At 38.6% G+C, this 17,471-nt stretch overlaps 2 protein-coding genes across 2 annotated transcripts in view; both read right to left on the bottom strand.

Annotated features, from left to right (window-relative positions):
* Window positions 1-890: 890 nt before the first annotated feature.
* Window positions 891-11,504, bottom strand: ptk6a (PTK6 protein tyrosine kinase 6a). Its single transcript, XM_016231179.1, has 8 exons — window positions 10,749-11,504; window positions 10,305-10,426; window positions 9,694-9,860; window positions 4,950-5,118; window positions 4,364-4,522; window positions 2,944-3,125; window positions 2,706-2,859; window positions 891-2,622 (listed from the first exon to the last, which is right to left on the bottom strand). Exons 1-8 carry the CDS (start codon window positions 11,099-11,101, stop codon window positions 2,387-2,389), a joined length of 1,542 nt encoding a protein of 513 aa, XP_016086665.1. The 5' UTR covers window positions 11,102-11,504; the 3' UTR covers window positions 891-2,386.
* Window positions 11,505-12,348: 844 nt separating this feature from the next.
* nol4la (nucleolar protein 4-like a) overlaps window positions 12,349-17,471 on the bottom strand; it is a 58,252-nt gene continuing 53,129 nt past the window's right edge. Inside the window, exons 9-11 of the mRNA XM_016231178.1 lie at window positions 16,574-16,693; window positions 16,253-16,442; window positions 12,349-16,156 (exon numbers count right to left, since the gene is read on the bottom strand). Of these exons, the coding sequence (XP_016086664.1) occupies window positions 15,936-16,156; window positions 16,253-16,442; window positions 16,574-16,693 (531 nt within the window). The 3' untranslated portion in view covers window positions 12,349-15,935. The remainder of the gene's footprint in view (window positions 16,157-16,252; window positions 16,443-16,573; window positions 16,694-17,471) is intronic.

Genomic DNA, 17,471 nt, shown 5'->3' with positions numbered 1-17,471 from the left:
ATCAGTGGTTAAGTAGTATTTACAACACTGTTCCAGAACAGTTCAACCCAAATATTCAGATGTGTGCAGCACATTTTATGGAGGACTATTTACTGATCCTGGGAGAGTAGACTACAATGCCGGCTGTTCTGACTCACAGACTGTAAGTACGTTTTTTATATTTAAAGAGATTTTATATTTAAAGCGAGTTTTTTGGGCAGTGTAGAGTAGCGCTTGTTTGTCATTTCTCCGATCACAAATGCAGACATGGTTTTATGTTTACGCGGCGCGATGCAACGCAATGCATAAAAAGACAGTATAAGTCATTATAATCCATAATTATGTCTCCACTGGATGCAACGAATGTTTTTGAATCATCGCCCGGCCTGACAGGGCATCATCACAATATGGTAGGGGCGTAACATTTCCGTCACACGCTTGAGGTATTCGGCCAATCACAACGCACTGGATAGCTGGCCAATCACAGCACACCTTGCTTTTCAGACCGATGAGCTTTGTAAAAATCGACGTGTTTCAGAAAGGTGGGGCATAGAGGAGAAACAATAATGTACAGTATGTGGAAAATAATGTGTTTTTTGAACCTTAAACCGCATAAACACATTTCATTACACCAAATACACAAAATAATGTTCTTTTTAGCAACATCATATGACCCCTTTAAACAGCCTCTGAATGATTAGGTATACTAGTACTAGTAAGACTGACCCAGTCCCAAGACCTCTAAACATAGAACCATATGGCTACATTGTAAATCTTTTTCTCTTTGCTACATGTGATTAAAATCTAGTAAAATATTGTGTATCTTGCTCAAGATAATAAAACAATACAACGTGCATTTCAGTTCACTTATTAGCTAATCATTTATATCAACTGGTATTTGTGTATGGGCATGTTTTTCACCTATTTTGTATCCAGAAACATGGTAAAACGTACTACAAACCTACTTAACAGTATTTTATAAAACAGATTTACGAAGCAAAGTAAAATAAATAGCACAACACACACCACTTGTTTGAAGAAATATGTCTCTTGGGCTTAATGTAAGTTCGACAGGGAGTGACAGGTAACCAAACAGCCCTTGTGATACTGCTTTGTGAAACAAGGCTGTGATTGTATTTCAACAAACACTTAAAGCTGAGATGAAAACTGAAAAGCAGATCAATTATTTAAAAGAAAACAGACAGCATGAATGTATACAAGGCCTTCGTTATAACCCTCTTTAACTCTTTTCTGATTTGTAGCCCTGCTGCTGAAGTCTGAATGATTGGGTGTCTGAATGCAGAGCACAAGAGGTGTTCAAAATTCTCCAGAGATGTCAATCATCACGCAGATGTCACCTTCCTGAACATCCTGTCAGTTTTTTCCGATTAGTCTGGCCAGGCAAGTGTTCTCAATTCTATTTCTGCCCGCCATGCACCCACAACATGAACACTTTGTGGCAACACTCATGTTACTGAGTTTGAATGTCTCAGCAGTAGCAACAATCAGCAGGGTGTGTTGCATCTGTAGTACGTGTGTGTGTGTGTGTTTGTACGAAAAGTATAAATAGTCCAAAATCATATCTAATCCATGAATGTCACACAATCAATGAATCACTTTTTTTTCATGAAATGCACATTCTGTCTGGTGTAATGACTAGTATATTTCTGTGGTTTTAAATCATTTGGAGGGTCGGTTAGCATCTACTTGTGAACCGACTGCACTGTGCCAACTGAAAACTGCAGTGGAAAGTTTTTAGAGATTGTGAAATGACCTGCGTCCACAGGAACTGGCCAAACTTGTTCTTTTCTGGATGTTGTGTACTCGCTCTCTCACGTTTAAGAGCTTGTTTGCAGTAGAGAGATTTAAATGGGTCATATTATGATAAATCCTTCATTTCATTGAACTATAAAAACACTGTAACTTTCAAAGATCACTAAGTCCCTTCCAGTCCCTACTGAAAAACAGATCATTTATTGAAATTTCTGATGCAAAAATTTATTTATATTATATACATACCATTAATTTAAAATTCAGAGTGCAGATCTGGTGAAGGGAAGTTATTATGTAGTACGAAGGTATAACCTGTTAATAATGAACATTAAACTGGTTTTATTTTTAAGTCCATGTGATCAATTCGGAAACTTATCTGTCTCCAAATCGGGATGGGAAAAAAAGGTAGTCAAAAAATAATCTTCAGTATCAACTAGTATTATCCAAGTAGATTTGAGGAATGCTCGATTATATTAAATGTGAATAATTCACAAATTAAATTAGAAAATAAGCACACAAAAAAGTGAAAGTGTGTGAATACTGTAAAAAGGGGTGAAAATGAGTGGAAAGGTGTTTAGATACATAAACAACTATTTTTGGGACATTCCCACTCATTTATCTTTGCATGGCACTGTTAACTGATGCCTTCTGCTGGATCTGATGTGTCATTGCAGCTCTCAGAGGTCCATTCCATGTATCCAGTACTGGGGTTCTCCAGGAGCCTTCTCAGTTCATTGAAATCTGGCCTTTCGTGAGGTGAGTCTTTCCAACACATCAGCATTATGTCATAGATGTGTGACGGGCACTTAGGGGGCGAAGGCATTCTGTACCCCGAGGTGATCATATTGTACACCTCTTGATTTGAGAAAGCTGCAAAAATATACACAAAAAAGATGTACTTTAACCTTTCTCAAATCTGCATGAGAAAGAAGATACATAAATGATGTATATACCTGGATATGGGACTCCACCATACGTGAACATTTCATATAGGAGGACCCCAAATGACCAAACATCAGATTTGTTGGAGAACCTTCCATGGCTGATGGCTTCAGGAGCACACCACTTATATGGAATTGTTTTATCTTCAGATGAGTAAAATGGGTCCTGTGAAACAATATTTTATTTTAAGCAAACTTTAAGAGTGAATATTTTACACACATCTTTGATTAACTACAAGGTCATCCTCACCTTGACGATGCGAGCTAGGCCAAAGTCGGCCACTTTACAGATGTAGTTGGGTCCCACTAGAACATTCCGGGCTGCCAGGTCTCTGTGGATGCTGTTCTGCTCCTCAAGGTATGCCATCCCATCAGCCACCTGACTTGCCATTTCTATCAGTTCCTGCGGTTCCAGGTTCTGCCCCTCCTCACCTGTAAAGGGAAAACTGAAGGAATCATGTCTGTCTGCTTTAAGACTTTAGTTTTTGTACAGAAAAACAAAACGCAGTCGCAGTCATTTGTTTCTAATGCGATTCTAAGCAACAAAAAAAAGTTTTTTTATGTTCATTTATTGAGGATATCATTATTAACGATCATTAAATTCCAATAATAAATGTCGCGTGACAGATTATTATCACTGTAGCTTCTAGTTCAAATGGAAATGCCGAGCGCAAGTAACCGATCATCTTTTCCTCTGTACAAAAAAAAAGAAAAACATGAACGAACATCAGAGAGGAAATGTTGAAATATACAGTAAAACGTACTAAAAAATCTCTCATGCAGTCGCTCAATGAATCTGTTTTTATAATTACCGAAATATATCTATGAAACAGCTTGAAAAGATGTCACGTAAAGCTACATTTATCTTAGGAAAGTCATTCATATCCTTAGCTCATTACCAATACATAGGTAGAAAAAAGAACTTTGTAGAAGAGCATATCGCCAACATTTTAAATATACTGTTAAATGTGCACTAATATATTTTAAAAGCATTACATTTTTTAACTAACTTATTGATTTCTCAATAAGATTTTTTTTAATGTATGTTTGAATAAATCTCATAATTTTGAAAATTGTTTGGCATCTTTAGAGGCCCTTATCTCAGAAACAAGTTTTTGTGATACATGATATTTAAATGATTATATCTCAACAACTGTTTGGAGTAGAAACAATGATATCATTAGAAAACAAAGACTTACGGGCTGTTCACAACAAGGATGATTTAAATTATATGAGAATAGGGAAGTCCAGCTAACAGCTATAACAATAACAACTATAAAACGATATAGTTGGAAGCACTTTCAAAATGTTTTTTTTTTCAGCTGATGAATATGATAATAAACACTAACAGCCAGTCAGAATCTATTAAACTTTACAGAGCAGGTCACGGAATAGCAGTGTGCACTTACAATAAACAGAGCATTATCATGCATTGGTGTGGACACTAATATAGTTATAATTATGGTTATCGTTATAGTTATTGTTTTTGGTGTGACCGGGCCTTTAGATTTGACTTTCTCATTCAATGCATAAAACTCAAAAAGTGTTTGTGTTCAAAACAGCTCACATATAAATTACCCTTATTGACATATTACAGTAAACATTTAAAGCTGAAGTCAAAAAACATTGATATTTACTGGGCTGACATCAGATAATAAAGAGGTTGTGACCTCGGAGGAAACTGAGCAGGTTTCCTTTTTCCATAAGCTCAGTGATGATGTAGAAGGGGGTGGAGCTTGTGCAGACGGCAAAGAGTGTGATAAGATGTCTGTGTCTCAGCTTTTTCAGTATTTGAGTCTCCATCAGGAACTCCCTGTGATCGAGAGACTCTAGAGGAAGAGTAGGAAACACAATAGAGCACATCAGATAAGCATCAGTACAACAGTGTGCTGGAGCAATAGAATATGTATTAATACATCTGTCAAAATACAAAAATTTACTCATTCAGGGGAATTTTTCACTAATAGGCTGACAGACAAAGCCTTAACAAGGTTTTAGATATATTCTTCAAGAGTTCTCAGTGTGCTACATGCTCTATTGGATATCGGTTATGAGGGCAGTAGACTGTGTTCTCATTCCTCCAGCTCTCACAGTCACAGAACAAGAAACACAACATTTCTCACATTCACACAGTATCAGGAACAGAAAACAAGTAGGCAAAGAGGAAGTAGCCCATTCTATTTAAAATATCCATCAGACTCATTCCTTCATTTAGCCTTCAGATGATTCTTTTCTATTTACATGCACCAACCCTACCGTTGTTTTTGAGGATCTTGATGGCCACATTGACCATGCCTTTCCATTTTCCACGGTAAACATCAGCAAAGTATCCTTTACCAAGCTCCTCTTCCAGAGTGAACTCCTCCTTAGGTAACTCCCAGTCATCTACTGTTTGGTGGGAAAGATCCTGTGGTTTTGGTTCTGGCTGTTAGTATAAGAAGAAACCGAGAGAAACTCTGTAAGGGAAGTATGCAGTAATACAGACAAATGCATTTAGTTACGTATACATATTGTACATTCAGTTGTGGTAATAATTCAGTTTGCTGATATATGGGAATCTCTCTTTCTATATATTATAGGCAAAATATGTAGGGGTTGGACAAAATAATTTGACCATGTAGGTCTTAAAACAGCATCCAACCTTCTTAGAATAGATTCATACAACTTTTGAATAGTCTTCAGTTGTATGAATCTATAAAAACATCTGCCAGTTTATAAATAAGACAATCTCAGTTTTTTCCCCACTGTAGTCTACACAAATTAGATTAACCCCATAATAATGGGTGTTAACATTATTTTGTCCAACCCCTGTATGTGTGAAATATCAGGCCTGTGAGGAAATTCAACATGCCTAGTTATTTCATCTTAAATTTACTGACAAAAGCTCTTCTATTTCAAAAGACAATTAGCATCAGATTAGTATGTTAATTGGCTGAGATCCCGTCTTTCTTCTGACTGTCTTTTTATAGTTCACCCAAAACTGTTCGCCCATATAGTTCACTCAAAACCGATTTTACACACCCTCATGTCAAATCAAATCTGGAAACAGAAGCTTTCAAGCTTGGATGTCTTTTCAAAATGGATGTAAAAGCATCATAGTGTGAAGGAATCATTAAATCAGATGATTCATTGATTAGAATGAACTGCTCTTATGAACTTGCCAAAGACAGGATGGCCATGAATGTCAAGAATGTAGGGGATAAACTATGTATTTGATGACTTTAGAAGACTTGAAATATTGTACGGAGATCATGTGGCTCACTTTTATTATACTTTTTGGTCATTTTGAAGCTTGACAGTGAAGGAGTGGAATCCTGGAGCCATTGCAACCTTCACAAAATATATATACAGTGGTGTGAAAAAGTGTTGGCCCCCTTCCTGATTTCTTATTTTTTTGCATGTTTGTCACACTTTAATGTTTCAGATCATCAAACAAATTTAAATGTTAGTCAAAGATAACACAAGTAAACACAACATGTAGTTTTTAATGAAGGTTTTTATTATAAAGGGAAAACAAAATCCAAAACTACATGGCCCTGTGTGAAGAAGTGTTTGCCCCCCTGTTAAAACATCTAGGTTACTTGTGTCACCCTCGTTCCCTGAAGGAGGGAACGGAGACGTTACGTCAGTGACTGACGAATTGGGATCTCGCCCGAGAGCCCAATCACCTTCGAGTGTTAACTAAACAAGCCAATGACAGTTGGCGTGCGTGTTTCGCCACGCGCACCCCGCCCCGCAGCGCGGGTATAAAAGGAGAGCGTCGCACATCAGTTTTTCGCTGAGGAGCCGAGACTACGTGCCCCGGCCGTACAGTGGTGGTACAGCAACTGTGGCGACGGAACGTAACGTCTCTGAAGCGATGGTGTTTACTACCGCTGGAGGTAGCACACCTAGAACCTCCACGTCCCGTCCAGGGACCATAAGTGGAGATTCCACAAGTCTGGACGCGGATGCCAGAGGGTGCCCCCTCTCTGAGAAAGGAGATCCCTCCTCAGAGGAATTCGCCAAGGAGGGGCTGTCGCGAGGAGCATCAGTTCGGGGAACCAAGTCCGACTGGGCCAGTATGGCGCCACCAAGAGGAAGCAGCAGACCGCCAGGGCAGGATGTGTCGAAACGCCTCCGTCTGCTTCTGCGCGGCGGAGAACTGTTGGGCAAAGCCCTCCACCGCTTCGCCGAATAGGCCGGCCTGGGAGATCGGGGAGTCCAGGAAGCGATGCTTGTCGGCCTCCCTCATATCCGCCAAGGTCAGCCATAGGTGGCGCTCCTGGACCACCAATGTGGACATCGTCTGACCCAGGGCCCGCGCCGTGACTTTCGACAGATAATGAGTTTCAGTGAAGACTGCCCATTAAAGGAATACAACAAAGTTTCCCTGAATGCAGTTGGTTGCCTTGTGTTTTTTTAATTAAACGTTATTTTTTTTTTTTTTTTTGGGTTAAATTCCGTATTTGCTGGCCTTTTTTAACATTAACTTATATTGTCTTCTTACATAAATGTCATAAAATAATGCTGGGATATGAGTAGCCTAATTAATCTTTTTAAATTCACCATTTAAAAAAAAGCAAAACTTATAAACATTGAGTGTTTGATAATGTCTAAATATAAAATGCAAAACATAAAATAAATAAATAAGCTATTATGACTGGTAAAACTCTTTACAGCAACTAGACTAGAGCTAAATATATGTAGGCTATATTTATTAAACAGCCATACGGGCATCTAGTGGTTAAACCATGGCATTACATAGGAGTATTATTTTTCTGGCCACCAAACATCTCTAATTTGCATCTTTGCACTCTTTTAACCCTAAATACTACACTAATTGTAATATCAATAATAAGCGTATTAGAAAAAATATTAATGCTGTCTCTGCATAACTCCCCAGAATAAAATGCGATTGTAAAACGTAGTCAGTTATCGATACACAATAAATGCACATGATGTGTTAATAATCACAAGAAATTGCTGAAAATATAGTGAAACTGCTGTCTATCCTACTTAAACCCATTCAAACATATTGACAGCGCGGAGTTGTTTGGAACTATTGAGAGCTCCATGAACCGCGTGGCGGCGAGATCAAAGCATGTCGCAACTCTGTTTCTCAACGGCTCTGGTTGCAACCACAACTGTTTCTGAGGAACTACATTGTTTGGTATAAGAACACTGTTTTTATTAATATCATTACACTTTATTTGCTCTGTTTTATTTTGTGAAACCTTACTACGTAAATGGAATAACTGTTTTATAAAACAACGCCCCTTAGCTGTTATAAATTCACTGTAAACCACGGCTTCTTGGGGCTTATTGCTTTATTTGATTTGGCAGAGCCCAGCAACCTTTAAAGAGGTCATATGATGCTATTTCAAGTTTTTCTTTCTTTTTGGAGTGTTGCAAGCTGTTTGTGAATAGATAAGATACCTAAAGTTGCAAAGACTAAAGTCACAAACCCAAAGAGATATTCTTTATAAAAGTTAAGACTGGTCCATGCCCTTCTAAAATGCCTCGTTTAAACACGCCCCCACATGTCTAGGTCACTGTGTGGGAAGATTTGCATAACGCCGCTCAAATGTTCACGCAAAGAAAGAAGGCGTAACTTTATTGTTGCCGCTGCCGCCATGTCGTGAAGATGCTGTGTGTTTCGTTACAAAAGCGAAAATACTTTGTTTGGCCTTACAAAAGAGGACACAACTAGAAATCAGTGGTTAAGTTGTATTTACAACACTGTTCCAGAACAGTTCAACCCAAATATTCAGATGTGTGCAGCACATTTTATGGAGGACTGTTACCTGATCCTGGTAGAGTAGACTACAATGCTGGCTGTTCTGACTGACAGACTGGAAGTACGTTTTCATATTTAAAGGATTTGCCACTGATGATTCAAACGCAAGTTTTGGGCAGTGTAGAGTAGCGCTTGTTGTTTGTCGTTTCTCCGATCACAAATGCAGACATGGTTTTATGTTTACGTGGCGCGATGCAACGCAACGCATAAAAAGACAGTATAAGTCATTATAATCCGTAATTATGTCCATACTGGATGCAACAAATGCCTCGTTTATAATGGGGTTTAATGTTTTTGTCTTGTCGCTCCGGGACACGGCATCACAGTATGGTAAGGGGCGTAACATTTCCGTCACACGCTTGAGGTATTCAGCCAATTACAACGCACTGGATAGCTGGCCAATCAGAGCACACCTTGCTTTTCAGACCGATGAGCTTTGTAAAAATCGACGCGTTTCAGAAAGGCGGGGCATAGAGGAGAAACAATAATGTACAGTATGTGGAAAATAATGTGTTTTTTTAACCTTAAACCGCACAAACACATTTCATTACACCAAATATACAAAATAATGTTTTTTTAGCAATGTCATTTGACCCCTTTAAGTACAGATCAGTGTTCTATGCATATGTGAGTGTCTGTCTTTGCAGATAGATACAGGTCCAGGAGTGAACCGTCATTTGCCATCACCCTGATGTCCGGGGTATCAGATATATGTCTCTGGAGAGACCTATTGAGTCTGACCTCTGATCACTTGTCACCAAAATAATCACTAGAAGATATGCTTCGAGTTTTACGTCCATGTGTGGAGATTTTCTAAGTTTATCTATGTTTTAACCAATCAGAATCCTCCGGACCTATACCTTGACGTAATTAGTAACCTCTGAAGAGTATAATTGCTGGTGTTTTGAGCATGTACACAGAGCGGCCTACGAACTCCATCGAGAGTGTTGAAGCTGACTTCTGCTAATGAAACTGCAAACTATTTTCTTCAGTTGATTGCATCTCTGACTCATGTTCGTCATTTCATCAACTGGTCCTTTGGGTTTAACTGTAAATTCCCCTACAGCAGCATCAATCCTACTATAACTTTCGTTCAAGAGTGGCCAGTATATTCTTCAAAAATTCACCTTTTGTGTTTCACAGAAGAAAGAAAATTTTGGAAAAAACATGATGTATGTAAACAATGTCAAATTTTACTTTAATGATTTTTCTTTCACTCACCCGTGCACATGGCCGTGTGAGACAGATACCACAGCTCATGATGTTCCTCTTGTAGTGCTCCACCAGATTCTCCAGGCTTTGAAACATCTGACTCTGATCCAAATAGAAACTTACATTCTGATTCTGATGGACCTTAATGTGTTTCACTTCCCTGTCACTGATTAACACTGATGGAATGACACACAAAGAGAAAGGATACAGATAGTAGGAGCACTGTTAACAGATTTTCTTATGAACTGCATCTAGCATGAATTAACCCAGTTTTTCCCAACCCTGTTCCTTGAGGCACACCAACACTATACATTTTTGAACTTTTTCCAATAAAACACACTTTAATCAGTGTAACCTACAGGAACAGGGTTGGAAAACAGTGAATTAACCGAACAGGAGAGAAGAACATGTTTGGACTAGAAGCACAGCAGGTCTAATTATGACCTGATTGACTACATTTCCAGTGTAACAAAAAGCAAATGCCTCAGAGATTAATTTACTACATTATAACAATGACGTTGGGTATGCCGTGTTACTTGTATAGACTAATAGCATAGGCGGAACGGGATGTAAAATGCAGCTTGAGTTTAAAACCAGGTTCAATAGACACAATTACATACCTGATAATACACACCCTATATGATCTCTTTCACTGTGTCGCAACAAAAAAGCACCAACTCCATTCCCTGGAGCCAAGAGCAAATTCTGGGTCTCAAAACGGTTCAGCGTCCCAAAATACCAACTAAAGAAAAACACAGTTGTTCAGATGTTGCACACACGTCTCAAACCACATTCATGATGAGCAGAGTTGGGACAGGAATAATTTGACTCTTGAAAAGTATTTGCACGCTGTAGGCTACTCTGAACTGACATTGTTTTTAGTCATAAAGGTGTTCATTTTGTTATTATTATTATTTGTGTATTTTTACATTTAATTATTTATCAGATGTTTTTTTTAAAGCCAACCCAGAGTGTCTGTGTATTGTTTTTGCTCAAAGAGTAAATGGTCTGAAAAAAAAAATAGATGGACAGAGTAGATGGACTAAAGAAAGTAACCTACTTACGGTTGCTCTTTCACCGTCTTCCTTCTCGCTAGGTAGTTTTGAGGAACGACGCCCTTGGCTGTCACCCTTCCGTTTCTGTCCAGTTTAACGGCAGTCCACCAGTCACCCTGACGCTCGCAGATTCGGAACTGCTCTCCCTCCTGGAAGGACAGTTCCTCGTCCGCGCGAGCCTGGAAGTGCCACAGCGCCGTGTAGATTTCACCGGCGGGCTCAGAAGAGGGCGGATTCGGGGCATTTTGTGTCTCAAGTTTGCTGGTATTCGCTGGTTTTTCAACTTCGGTCTTAGACGACCCAAACAGTCTCTCACAAAGCGCCCCCAAACCGGGGCACGAGCGGCGCCCTTCCTTGGACATTTCATTTGAATGTTAATCGATGACTGTAACAGGTTCCGGACTGATGGTACGTGGAAGCGGAGTCCTCCACCGGCAAATGACTAAACTCGAGTGAAAGAGCTGGGAGGAGCACACACAGGACAGGTTGTGCCTCAACCGCCGTCAACCTGGACAGCATTTCTGACAGCGCCTGTACCCAAGAATGCTGTTTAGTTATGTAGCACAATCAGATTTGAGACACGACCACAGTTTAAACAGGTACGAAACTCAGCGAGCTTTACACGCCTTGAAGTTCAGATCCAGAGCATGTAGTATGCATATATGACAGAAACAATTCATTTCCTACATTAATCAAAAAGTGAGCAAGATTAGACAGATATTTGCAGATTTTACTTTATATAGGCCTAATATGTTGAATGAATTTAGGTAAATTGGGATAGCTACTGTTCCAATTTGCCTTTGAGATGACATTATCTTTTCCATAATGTAATACATTTTGTACACTTGCGTGCAGTATAGTATGAGGCCTCTTTTCATTGCATCATAATAAAAGCTGCCGTTTTTAACACTGCAGGAAAAAAGAAACTTGAGCCACCATATGGGGTTTTACAGATTTGAGACGCTGCCAGAACCCTCTGGAGAATTTCTAGACTTTTCAAAAAGGGTCGTTTTCAAAACCGTGAAAGTTTCTGCAAGAACTCTAAAGAGTGTCCGCAGTTCTTCCAGTAATGCCATCATATGGAAAAAGTTTTAGACTCCAATTAAAGCAGTCTAGAGTTTCTCCAAATGGTAGCACTGTGGCGGTGTGAGCTGAGGAACTCTAAATAGTGCATCCTGCTCAGGGAAAACAACAGACTAAACTACAAAAACACTTGCTTTTCATGCTGCTGACATAGGACAAGAAAATAGTGATCATGGCCAATGAAAGAAAGGCAGACTGCAATGCGACTTCAGTTCACAGATTTTATTCAGACAGCTCTGGAGGAAAGAGCAACTCGGGTTGCAGGTGCTTTCTCTGACCACAGCGATGACACCACACTGAAAACTTTAAAATGTCTTAGAATGAGTCTCTCGGCAAAGTGATATGTAAAAGGCAGGAAATTCACCCACCTGTGCTTTTTCATTTTTTTTCTTCTTTTCTTTGTTTTTACATTAAACAAACAGAAATGAATTTCACCTGCCATCTCCATTTTTTAGGCGCTTCACAGATATTTATATATATATATAGTTTCTAATAAGTACAGGAGTAAAAACAAATAAAATACCATAATCATAATAATATTACAAAGCACCACAAAATTAAAAATTATCACAGGCAATGGTTGTTACCACATTTGATTGCAGAGTTTAGCTGCACGGTTAAAAAAAAAAAAAAAGTTGTACAATTTCTTGCCTTTTCCTTTTCATGTGTCGTGTGTTCACGAGCCTCAGATGTCCAGACAGCTTCCTAAAAATCTTACACTTCTAATGTCATTTAGAAACAAAATGTACAAAACAAGGAACAAAAAAGTCCAAGTAAACAAGAATCAATGGCCTGGTACAACTTTTGAACTCTCAGTACACCAACATATTTCTGGTGTAAGTAAATTCAAATGCTCGCTTTCTTGCAATCACCATTTCATTCGAATAAGCCCAGATACATTTTTCTTTTCTCAACTCAAAGCCCAATGCTTGACGGGTTCACATTCTCCTGCATGGTGTAAGGGAACAAATAATTACAATGCAGAGCAAATAAAGACAGAACATTATGGCTTGAGAATGATCAGCTGCATTTCATAATTTAGGATCATTTAGGTGGTTTTAAGGCTCCATCCCATAAACATTTTTCCTTCGCGGATTGTAAAGTGCTACTATGTTAACCAATTTAATAATTTATAAAGTGTAACATCTGAATATATCTTACCTAATGATCCTGCACATATAATTTCATCTGTTCATCGATGAATCTTATGAGTAACAAGTAAGAGGTAATAAGCAGGCTTTGAGCCACGTATCAAAACTAAGCTGTTGAAGACAACTTAGTTTTTTCTCTTTAGAAGTTGCGTCATTTGGTTTTTGTATTCAGTCATTTGGAGACCAATATGAGATGCATGTTTTACATTTGGAATGTTGAGACTCGCAACATTGATTCCCTTTAGACTGTCAGTGTCCTACAACCGGAGGTTTTAAAGAAAAAGTCAACAAAAAAAATCTATTTCATTTACTAAATAAAAAAGGAACACAAAACAACAAATAAAGCACAACTGGAATGGCAAGACAGAATTAAATATATCCAGATAATAAAAAAAGAATGTTTGCAGCTTAACAGAGGAAAATGCTCATGTTGCAGAGTGAGGACACGGTTCAAGCTATGGCTACAAGACTTGAAGGCCCTGTATTGTCACCACTCCACTAAAGGCTAGAGAGTCAGAGTGAGATCTCACACAACGCTATGCCGTTTTCCGAGGGATCAAGTCACAATTGTTCAGGATTGTCTTTTGCTTTTTTTACATACAGTTTTTTAACAATGGCATTTGTGAACATGTAAAAATGCAGGCAGGAGGAAGAGTGAGGCTGGTGTTTGAGGGGCAGTGCATCGTCAATGTTCTACACTCGGTTCCTGTGGATGATGCTACCTTAGTCCACCAATCAATGCCTCTTTAAGCTCTTGGCTGTTGCTGACTGAAAGGAATGGATGTCACCTTTGTTTCACTTCTGCTAATATTAGGTCCTTTCTCTCAAACTCACTATGCATATACAGTATGTGTGCCAATAGGATGTTAAGTCCCTCTGTTTTGATTGGTTCCCGTGAAGATGAAAGTGTCTCAGTCATGAGGTTAGAAAAAAAGAGCAGCATTCACAACTTAACAGAATGTGTTTTCGACGCAGTGCAGCATGGGAAATGCAGTCCTTGCTTTTTTTTCGGATTTTTTTTTAACAAGTCCATCTACGGCCCTCTTGTCTGGGAGGTCGATGTCGCTCGTGTTCCTACAGTGCATGGATGTGCTGAGGATGGAGGTTTGCCAAGGCAATTGAGCATTTAGGAAAGGGTTCAAAGCGTTCAACTCAGCACAGCTTCATTTGCATAATGTCCAACATTCCCAGCCAATAGAATTTCAGTATCTTCTTTTTTGCACTCACGGTTTCTTTTCGTAGACTTTTAAGTGTGCATGTGTAAGCTAGGATGAAATTTCTTACATTTGAATGAGGAATATATATGTACAAAAGACATCTGTTAATGTGTTTATGATTGAAAATGATAGATTTTCAGACACTGACACACTATAACGATTATCATCTACATTGCACCTTCTCCCCAAACCTCATTAGCATTGAACAGAAGAAGAGAGATCTTACAAAAACCCTTTTCTCTTAGATCTGTTCTATATCTAAAATGGCTATATCTGGAGCAAAGCTGCTGCACGGATTTGTCTATGGTAAGAGAACAACTAATACATCTGAGGAACTTTTCAAATTCTATAAAACAAGATGCCATTGACATATAGGACTGTAATCTGACAGTAATATTTTGTGCCATAGCGTAAATTTTAGGCAGGTGATGACATCATTTTGTGTATGTTTTGGGCATCACTCTTACATTTACAGCTATTTGTTTTTTTGTGTGTGTCTCAAAATCTGAACTCTCTGTGGTGGACTGATAGCTCTCACTGTGTGATTGTGCTCTGTGCAAGACACTTGCAATGCTGCTGTGAGTACAGACACCTCTTGCTTTGTGTTCTGACCATCTCATCATAAAACCACGTTTAACAAGTCATCTCAGCCCTCCGAAAAGGATTAAGCCTCGCTGGACTCAAAGGTTAGGAAATTTGATAAAGACACTATCATGGACATAAAGCTGTCATAAGCAATGTGTGATAGGTAGGTTTATAGAAAGAGCATAGGCAGAGTTTGGGGGGATTCGAGTGTCTGGAGCTGTTTTATCTTTGCTTTTGTAAAGCTTAGAAATAAAGTTATCTTCATAAATGCATTAATAAATTATATTAAATCGTTTACTAAATTATATTAATAAATATATGATCTTTTCATTCATTTTATTGTTGTGGGCAAAATTAGCTTTTTCTTGTTCTGTGTCAATACATTTTGTTTGCTGTGCACAAGAATCAACAAGATACTTCAAGTGCCTTAAACATTGATTCTAGTGACTGCAATTTCTGTTTGAGTACATTTATTCCCTCTATGTGCATTAACAAGTCTGTGTAAAGCCCCTTATATAGTATCAGCCAAAAAAAAAAACTTGCCAAATGCAAGTTTGGCTGGCAATTTTATTTAGAATGGTAACATAATACATGGTTTTTATTTTAACATTTTACTACAGTGCAATAAAATATTAAAATAAAATCCATGTATTATGTTGCCATTCCAAATAAAGTTACCAGTTATTCATGGTTACACTGCAAGAAAGACCATAATTACTTTAAAGTTTTTATGAGAGGTAGCGTTTCATATATAAATTGGCCAATATATGGTGCAGCAAGTGAAACAATGACCTGTGCTTTGCTTTTTACTGAAAATATGCAATAATAATAATAATAAATCATTTACATTTAAATAAAATGTTATGTTTAAAAAAAGTATGCAAAATACAGGTTCATGGCCAGTGAACCTGAGATTATTATGGCTGGTAAATGTTCTTAATTTTGTACCCTGTATGTGCGTTTCAGATACAGCTTCTTCTGATCCCTCCATTTTGCTCCCCCTAAGTGGTGTCAAACTCCGCCTATGGGCTTTAGGTGTATATATATATATATATATATATGTAAGTGCACATAGCTACATGTATCTTTCCTGTCATATTGTGCATTTATGTGTGTGTTAATGTAATGAGAGACGGGCAGCACCAGCCTGTGTGCAGTTCTCAGTTCTGCTGCAGTATGAGGTTCTCGAGCTCATCAGCAGAGCGGAGCAGGAAGGCCGCAGACTCACGGTAACCCGCAATCAGTTGCCGAACAGCCGTGACCTCAGGCGGGCTGAGCTGGGCAGATGCCCCTCCGCCCCCTCCACCCTGACCATGACTGTTTGAACTGGAGGAGGAAGTGCTGTTGGATGCCAAAGATTTCATACTGAGATCAGTGGGACCTAAAAAGAAAGAAAGAGACATTTATGTAAAATAATTATCTAGTAGATCTATAGAAAAGACTAGAATAGGGTTACTACAATATGCATTTCACCCACCATTAGTTTGTGATGTGCCATTGTTTTGGTGGCTGTTGCCAATGGTCCCGTATCCACGGAAACTGTAATTAAGTCCACCATTGGTGTAGAGTTGGTCCTGGGAGTAGGCCGAGGCGGCCAGTGTGAAGCCTGAGTTAGCCAGAGCAGCCGGATCTTTGGAGTTAGGCTTGTCTGCTGCAACTGACTCATCCTGTATGGACAAAATGGAAGGACAAAGAAAGACACGGATACCTCACCAAGTAATCTAAAAACCCATCAACATTTTCTGGAATCCATTCAATTTGATTAAAGATCTAGAGATCAATGCACACATGCACTCACATGGGCCTGATAGATGTCAAGGCGCATCCTCTTAGCAGCATTCCGTGTTTCGCTCTCACATGCTGCTGCAAGGATGTTCTCAGCCATGGCAGAGGTGAGGTGAGGGGGTGTGGGCCGTGTCTGACACCATCGGAGAGGGCAGAAAAAGGGCAAATGTCATCACCTTATGAATTTCTTACAATGTTCTAATCTTGTAGGATGGTGTTTTTAAGCCATATTATTATTTAAACTGTTACCAATTACTGTAGTAAAAATCTGTATTATTTTAGCCTTTCTCTGGAACTGAACTCATTCAAATGGATATTCTATTAAAGAGTTAACAAAAGATCATTTAAAAGGGGAAAATAACAGTATAGACATACATCCTTCTGGTTGCAACTACTCATATACATTCATGTTTAAAAAAAAACATTTGATTTCTGTAAGTCTTCGGCTCTACTAGCACAATAGTTTCTAGAAATGCCTGTTTGACTACATTTAATTCCACTGAGATGCAGAAAATAAGATATGGATTGGCTAAACATTGAACCCGTTCTTTAAGAGCAGTGACTCTCACTGTTTTCAATCATGACAGCTCTACACACTCAGAAAAAAGATACAAAGCTGTTACTGGGGCAGTATCCTAAGGTACAAAAGCTAATAGGTACATTTTGGACCTTATTTACCCCTAGATTGTAAAAATTAGTAACACAAATGTGCATATTAATACTTTAAAAGTACATATTAGTACCTAAAGTGTACATATTAGTAACTTTTGTAAGGGTACCACCCAACTGACATTTTTGTGTTTTTTTTTCTGAGAGTGCACATTTTGGATGTTTCTACTATCTAGCACACTTAGTTCAGGTCATGGAGCTAATGAGTTGAATCAGGCTTGGTAAATAATAATGTTCAGTGC

This window comes from Sinocyclocheilus grahami, unplaced genomic scaffold, assembly GCF_001515645.1.
Source record: "Sinocyclocheilus grahami isolate Dianchi unplaced genomic scaffold, SAMN03320097.WGS_v1.1 scaffold384.1, whole genome shotgun sequence".
NCBI lineage: Eukaryota > Metazoa > Chordata > Actinopteri > Cypriniformes > Cyprinidae > Sinocyclocheilus > Sinocyclocheilus grahami.
The sequence above is the reverse complement of the archived record's forward strand: the minus strand, read 5'-3'. Positions and strand labels throughout refer to the sequence as shown.

Bases quoted from the DNA above. Each gene is read 5' to 3' on its own strand.
- ptk6a (XM_016231179.1), bottom strand. From the start codon at position 11,101: ATGTCCAAGGAAGGGCGCCGCTCGTGCCCCGGTTTGGGGGCGCTTTGT. The intron at 3,126-4,363 runs GTCACAACCTCT...TTCCCTTTACAG, and splicing joins CCTGCTCAGTTTCCTCCGAG to GTGAGGAGGGGCAGAACCTG. The intron at 2,860-2,943 runs GTGAGGATGACC...ATTGTTTCACAG, and splicing joins GCCTAGCTCGCATCGTCAAG to GACCCATTTTACTCATCTGA.